This window comes from Mytilus trossulus, chromosome 3 (genome assembly GCF_036588685.1).
Source record: "Mytilus trossulus isolate FHL-02 chromosome 3, PNRI_Mtr1.1.1.hap1, whole genome shotgun sequence".
NCBI lineage: Eukaryota > Metazoa > Mollusca > Bivalvia > Mytilida > Mytilidae > Mytilus > Mytilus trossulus.
This window is the reverse complement of record NC_086375.1, coordinates 33,235,410-33,242,916: the sequence shown is the minus strand read 5'-3', so window position 1 is coordinate 33,242,916 and position 7,507 is coordinate 33,235,410. Positions and strand designations below refer to the sequence as shown.

The 7,507-nt window shown below is 32.8% G+C and overlaps 1 protein-coding gene across 1 annotated transcript; it reads right to left on the bottom strand.

Annotated features, from left to right (window-relative positions):
* Nucleotides 1–3,604: 3,604 nt before the first annotated feature.
* Nucleotides 3,605–7,500, bottom strand: LOC134711294 (small ribosomal subunit protein uS12m-like). Its single transcript, XM_063571822.1, has 3 exons — nucleotides 7,490–7,500; nucleotides 5,196–5,272; nucleotides 3,605–4,071 (listed from the first exon to the last, which is right to left on the bottom strand). The coding sequence occupies exons 2-3, from the start codon at nucleotides 5,263–5,265 to the stop codon at nucleotides 3,653–3,655; spliced, it is 489 nt and encodes a 162-aa protein (XP_063427892.1). The 5' UTR covers nucleotides 5,266–5,272; nucleotides 7,490–7,500; the 3' UTR covers nucleotides 3,605–3,652.
* Nucleotides 7,501–7,507: the final 7 nt, after the last annotated feature.

The following is a 7,507-nucleotide window of genomic DNA, read 5'->3' as shown; positions in this document are numbered from 1 at the left end:
TGGGGTAAAAATGTTTATCAGGTCAAGATCTATCTGCCCTGAAATTTTCAGATGAATCGGTCAACCCGTTGTTGGGTTGCTGCCCCTGAATTGGTAATTTTGTGGAAATTTTGCAGTTTTTGGTTATTATCTTGAATATTATTATAGATAGAGATAAACTGTAAACAGCAATAATGTTTAGTAAAGTAGGATTTACAAATAAGTCAACATGACCGAAATGGTCAGTTGACCCGTTTAGGAGTTATTGCCCTTTATAGTCAATTTTTAACCATTTTTCGTAAATCTTAGTTATCTTTTACAAAAATCTTCTCCTCTGAAACTACTGGGCCAAATTGAACCAAACTTGGCCACAATCATCATTGGGGTATCTAGTTTAAAAAATGTGTGGCGTGACCCGGTCAACCAACCAAGATGGCCGCCACGGCTAAAAATAGAACATAGGGGTAAACTGCAGTTTTTGGCTTTTAACTCAAAAACCAAAGCATTTAGAGGAAATCTGACATGGGGTAAAAATGTTTATCAGGTCAAGATCTATCTGCCCTGAAATTTTCAGATGAATAGGTCAACCCGTTGTTGGGTTGCTGCCCCTGAATTGGTAATTTTGTGGAAATTTTGCAGTTTTTGGTTATTATCTTGAATATTATTATAGATAGAGATAAACTGTAAACAGCAATAATGTTTAGTAAAGTAGGATTTACAAATAAGTCAACATGACCGAAATGGTCAGTTGACCCGTTTAGGAGTAATTGCCCTTTATAGTCAATTTTTAACCATTTTTCGTAAATCTTAGTTATCTTTTACAAAAATCTTCTCCTCTGAAACTACTGGGCCAAATTAATCCAGACTTGGCAATCATCATCTTTGGGGTATCTTGTTTTAAAAATGTGTCCGGTGACCCGACTATGAAATCAAGATGGCCACCACAGCTAAAAATAGAACATAGGGGTAAAATGCAGTTTTTGGCTTATAACTCAAAAACCAAAGCATTTAGAGCAAATCCAACATGGGGTAAAATTATTAATCAGATCAAGATCTATCTGCTCTACAATTTTCAGATGAATCTGACAACCCATTGTTGGGTTGCTGCCCCTGAATCGGTAATTTTAAGGAAATTTTGCTGTTTTTGGTTATTATCTTAAATTTTATTATAGATAGAGATAAACTGTAAACAAGCAATTATGTTCAGCAAAGTAAGATTTACAAATAAGTCAACATGACCGAAATTGTCAATTGAACCCCTAAGGAGTTATTGTCCTTTATAGTCAATTTTTAACAATTTTCATAAAATTTGTAAATTTTTATTAACATTTTCCACTGAAACTACTGGGCCAAGTTCATTATAGATAGAGATAAATGTAAGCAGCAAGACTAGTAAAGTAAGATTTACAAACACATCACCATCACCAAAACACAATTTTGTCATGAATCCATCTGCTTCCTTTGTTTAATATTCACATAGACCAAGGTGAGCGACACAGGCTCTTTGGAGCCTCTAGTTTGTTGAGCCTGCAACTTTTTCTGCAGAAATCCAACATAGGGATAGTGAGCCAGCGTCTACAGTGGTAGTGTTAGCCAACTTCTTAAAAGCTTTATATTTCTGGAGGTGGACGACCTGGATGCTTCCTACTTATTAGAAAGTTGCCTTATGTTTCAAAGTTTCCATTGGTCACATGTCCATTATACTTGACCTCATTTTCATGGTTCAATGACTACATGCACTTGAGAAAAAAAAAAGATTTTTTGTAATGTTAATTTTTTTTTGAGAAATAGGATAACTATATTTGGTATGTGCATACCTTGCAAGGTCCTCATGCCCGTCATACAGTTTTCACTTTACCTGGACCTCATTTCATGGATCAGTAAACAAGGTTTAGTTTTGGTGGTCAAGTCCATATCTCAGATTAGAAGCAATAGGCCTAGTATTAATCAATTTATTTCACTTGACTGGGCGGAGTTTAACTGGTTCGCTAATAATAAACCAGTCCATCTATCGATAGGTGTTTTAGGATAAACTCATCAATGAAGTGTTCAGTCATTCTTTTGTAAACTCCTTTGATGATACCTGATAGGTGATTAGAAATCATTAGTAATTATAATTACAATCTTCCTTATCACACACATCTTCAAATAGACTGTTCTTATTCAAATTAAAACGTAAACTCTGCCCAATCAGTTGAAATAACATTGGTATTATATGCAGTGTATGCTAGGGCTGTAAGGTGTACATGTCCAACTGGCAGATGTCATCTAACCTTGACCTCATGTTCATGGTTCAGTAGTAAGTTATTTTTTTGTGTGTTTGGTCTGTTTTTTTATCTTATAATGTATGCAATAGATCTATATTTGGTGAATGGAATGATTGTAAGGTGTACATGTCTAGTGGCAGGTGTCATCTGACCTTGATCTATTTTAATGGTTCAGTGGTCAAAGTTAAGTTTTAGAGTTTGTCTTTTTTTCTAAAACTATGCAATAGGTCATCTATATTTGGTGTATGGAAATATTTTATGATGTACATGTCAGTCTCACAGGTTTTATTTGACCTTGACCTCATTTTCAAGGCTCATAGCTCAGTGTTTATTTTTTGTGTTTTGGTCTGTTTTTCTGAAACTAAGCAATAGGTCAACTATATTTGTTGTATGGAAGGATTGCAAGCTGTACATGTCTGCCTGGCATGGTTCATCTTACCTTGACCTCATTTTGATTGTTTAGTTTCCTTGTTTAAGCCTGTTTCTAAGAAACAATAAGCAATAGGTCAACAATATTTTATGTATTGAATGATTGTAAGGTGGACATGTATTTCTTGTTTGTTTTATATGAACTTGACCTCTTTTTCTTGGATTATTTTAAGTTTATGTAATAAATGAAGTAAAGCTTACATTTAGTACTCTCTACATAATTTCAATGATTAGTAAAGAAGGCGAGACATCTCAGCATGTGCACTCTTGTTTGTATTTGTTGAGTTTTGTGTCTTGTTTGTTTTGACTTTATCAAGGGGTACAATCAAAATCATGTGATGGATATACACACACCAGAAGTTACAGTCGAACTCACCGCTTGAAAGGTTAGTAGTTGCATTTACTTGTTTATAACAATTAAATTTTGATTAATAAGTTGGCACACTGAATGTCGGATGGTATGTAATTTTAAAATAAACAATTGTTTTTGCTAGAAAGCGTGCAGTTATTGCAAACACTTCGACACAGTTCCAAATTTTCAACGGATAACTGTGTCAAAGTGTTAGCATTAACTGCACGCTTTCCAGCAATGAAAATTGTGTATTTCAAAACTAGATAGTATCCGACATTCTGTGCACTACCTTATTTATTAAATTTTATTGATATAAACAAGTAAATACGACTACTTACCTTTCAAGCAGTCTGCTCGACTGTTACTTCCGGTGTGTGTATATCCATCACGTGGTTTTGATTGTACCCCTTGTTTATATGAGTTTGAATATCCTTTGTCTCTGGGTTACAATGTCCTTTGCCACATTGAAGCTGGGGATGAATGAAATTATCTAAGGAAGCAAAAATTAAAGTTTGGGTAGGTAACATAACCTTAAAGATAATTCTCACATGAATACAAACAAAAACACTTTCTACTTTTTTCAAATTTATCATAATTTTAATTTTGAACATTGAACAATCATTTCTCATTTGCTTTTCTTGACATGAGCTAAGTCATATTTTCCCCGCACACAGCGAAGTTTAACACCAGGTACATCCTGTAAGCGACCTCCTCCAACTAATACTACACTATGTTCTTGTAAATTGTGCCCTTCACCTGGTACATAGGCTGTCGCTTCTTTACCATTACTTAGTCTAACACGGACACATTTTCGGTTGGCAGAGTTTGGTTTTTTAGGCTTTTTTATGATGGCTTTAAGAACAACAGCTCGTTTGAAAGGGTTTCCATCTAATTGAACAGAATGATTTTTCCTATTTTTTATCACTGGTCCTTTTCTATGCATTTGGGCAAGAGATGCCATGGATCTGTTTATGACTGAACAAGTAAATGGATTGTAGTTCCTCAAACTAGGAACTAGATTATTCACTTGACTGGTAACATATTCTGAAAAGATATGACAGAGTAACATATACATTATTTTTTTAAATCTAAAACTTTAAATATACACAAGGGGTTGGCACCTTGAAAAATATTTGACCCCGCCACATTCTGTATGTATCTGTCCCAAGTCAGGAGCCTTAATAGATATAGGAAGATGTGGTGTGAGTGCCAATGAGACAACTCTCCATCCAAATAACAATTTAAAAAGTAAACCATTATAGGTTAAAGTACGGCCTTCAACACAGAGCCTTGGCTCACACCGAACAACATCCTAAAGTTCAGTAGTAGTCATTCATGTATGTAATATTGCTGATTCATTATTATTCGTTTGATATTAACTTTTCATGTATTTTTGTCAACCAATCAAACAAGTACCATGCGATAAAAGAGTTGTTTTTTCATGTTCACATATTAGAAAATTAAAAATAAAGGGTATACTGAAATAATTCTGAATATTTTGAAGCAATCCTTATTCATTTGTTATTTGGAATGATTCCTTTCATCAAAAAGCTGCTTATGCTTGTTTGGTATGATATCTCATAAAAAAAAGTATGTACAGTTAATAGAAGTAAATAATTCATATTACCAAAAACAATACAAATACAAATATACAAATATTTTATTGGCACAAACACAATTACAATAATTGGCAAAGGCCCATATTACAGTGCATTACAACAATGAATACAGCATACAGTTACTAATATTTAAATATGTTATAATTAAGAAGCTAAAATCTCGTTTCTACACATCAGACATTTATATATATAAGAACTAGTCACTTTCAAGACTTTTAAAGAATTACTATTAATACAACTATTAATATTTAGCTGATTTTCACTACAACATGTAGGAAGTATATTTAATATCTTATTTTTAAAGTTAAATCTATAGTTGGAAAAAATTTCACATTTCAGTACAAAGTGATTTTCATCTTCTACCTCACCTGATTTACATACATTACAAACTCGTTCGTCGGTGGCTAAACCTAAATATCGCCCCTTTTCAATAGCAAGATTGTGTGCACTCAATCTAATTTTACACAGAGATGACCTTTCTAATCTATTACTTAGAACATCAACATAAGAACTGCAATGTAAAAAAATCTACGGAATTAGAGTACTTACCAGTTGGTAAAGTATTTCTTGCAACATTTAACAAATTTCTGGAAATCATCTGGCAAAAGTTTTGCAGCATTTTGTGGCTGAAAAAAAACAACATATACAGACAAATCAATATAAATTTAAGAAGATCAGGATGTGGAATGATTGTCAATAAGAACCATATCCACCAGACCAGGTGACACAAACTTAATGTAAATAATTAGTGGGTTAAGTCTCGGGGTACTGCAATTCATAATACTGCAGCTTATCTTCAACATTAAAACTAGACCAGTTATCATAAATGTCATACAAGGAAAATAAGATCACTATTATTCCAATGATAATTATGCATTTCTCCTTAAAAGGGGCAGAGGGAACTTTTTTTAGGATGTCTGGATTGGAGGAATTCAAGATAGGGTATTCACGACAACACTTATTGGGGCTCTGGGATTAAAGTAATTATGATAAGGTTTTTAATGGATCCAGGATGAGACCTCCTTCTATAACCACTCCATTAAGGCTTTGTCAGATTTTTTGCTTATTCTGCATGTAATTTATCCATATCTTGGCAATCAAGAGCAAATTAAAGTCATATGAAACCTCAAATAAAAAAAAGGATGCATATGTTTTTTATAACTAAATGGATAGTTTTCATTATAAAACTTATGTACATATACTTTAATTTGTCTATATTTAGAAAAAGTTCACTTCGTTTTAATTGTTTGCTTTCAGGAAGCAATTCGTTGACATAATTTCTGTATGCAAAGTGACCTCAGCCTGACCCTTCTCGTAAAAATCAAGTGGTTGCAATAAGCATGGATCTGTCCTTAAAATAAACTATTATCTGATGGTACATGTTAAACACTTGCTCAATATCCATGTATATTTGTTGATTGTCTACTATATGGTGACAATCGGTAAAATTCGACTTATAAACACCACATTTAAGTACATGTAGCTGCCATTTTTTTCATAACAGACACAGACAGTCTGTCACAGAGAGAGAAAAAAATTGACGATTATACGATATGGTTGCATAAAAAATGATAAAATCATGCACAGAAGACTTTAAGTTTATGATACTGTAAATTTTAAAATTATTGCGTGCATTTATTTTATTACTGCGATTTTGTCATTCTAGACTTAAATTTGATTTTTATTATTACGATTTTAAGAAAAATCCTGTTTAATTCATATAAAATATTTCAGAATGCGAGTTTAAATTACTAGATTACACCTGCGTCGCATTTTTCAAAATAAAAAATAATAAAATCCTCGCAATAATTTCTAAATTTACAGTATACATGTATACATGATTTACATTCATTGGATCAAGAATTGGATAAACATGATCTTTCACCGGTCACTCATTTCATATAACTTTAATGCTGACATCACCAGTGAAAAAAAAAGAATTAACCAGGTGTCATATAATATGACTTTACTTGGTGCCAAATAAAACTGAAGTGGATTTAACCAGATGCCGATTTGACTAGAATTCATAATAAGCTTATCATGATGATAGCGGTTATTAGTCCGAATGAAAAATGAAATTAATGTAGATTAAGAACAGATAAAGAACTGAGGAAAAGTTTTAAAGAAACAAGTACCATCTATAATAGAAGGTTCGTTGACGCATGTGGGGTACTGTCATTACGAATACCTGTAAAAATTCTTGCCAAATGACGTTATTGGTATAAAGACTGGTGCATGACAGTAAAAGGTACACTTTCGTTTAGACATTAAAAAAAATCGATAATTGACAAATGAGATATTTTCCAAAAATAAAGGTAACAATGATTATTAGCAGTAATCTATGACGAATTACGATATGAATATTTTGAAGAATGACTGTAAAACTTTTAACCAATTTGACGCGATCGGTAGCCATAAAATACACCTTATCACTATTCGTCTGCCATAACTGGATATCACAAAGGTTCCTGTAAAAAATTGATGTCATAAAACAAAAATTCTGACGTCACAATGTCAATGGAAAAGTGATTGTTGTATGCGTCAAAAGTTAAAGCGACCGGGTCAGCCGGGATTAGCGGTAAGGTGTATAACCATTAGACGACTGATGGTTGAGGGAATTCATGCCCTCTCAATAGACTTAGACTGTTACCAAGGCTAAGGATTTTTATAGAATAAGTAAGACTTACTATAAACAAATCCTTGTCACTGTCAGTAGACTGGCAGAACGTTAATGAAGTGCTGATTTATAAAGTTCTAATAGAGAAGAGATCTTAAGTAATACATAATTAAATGCAACTATATTATAATAACTAAATGTACTACAAAAAACAAAAAATACCAACCTTGGCCAATTCCCAATT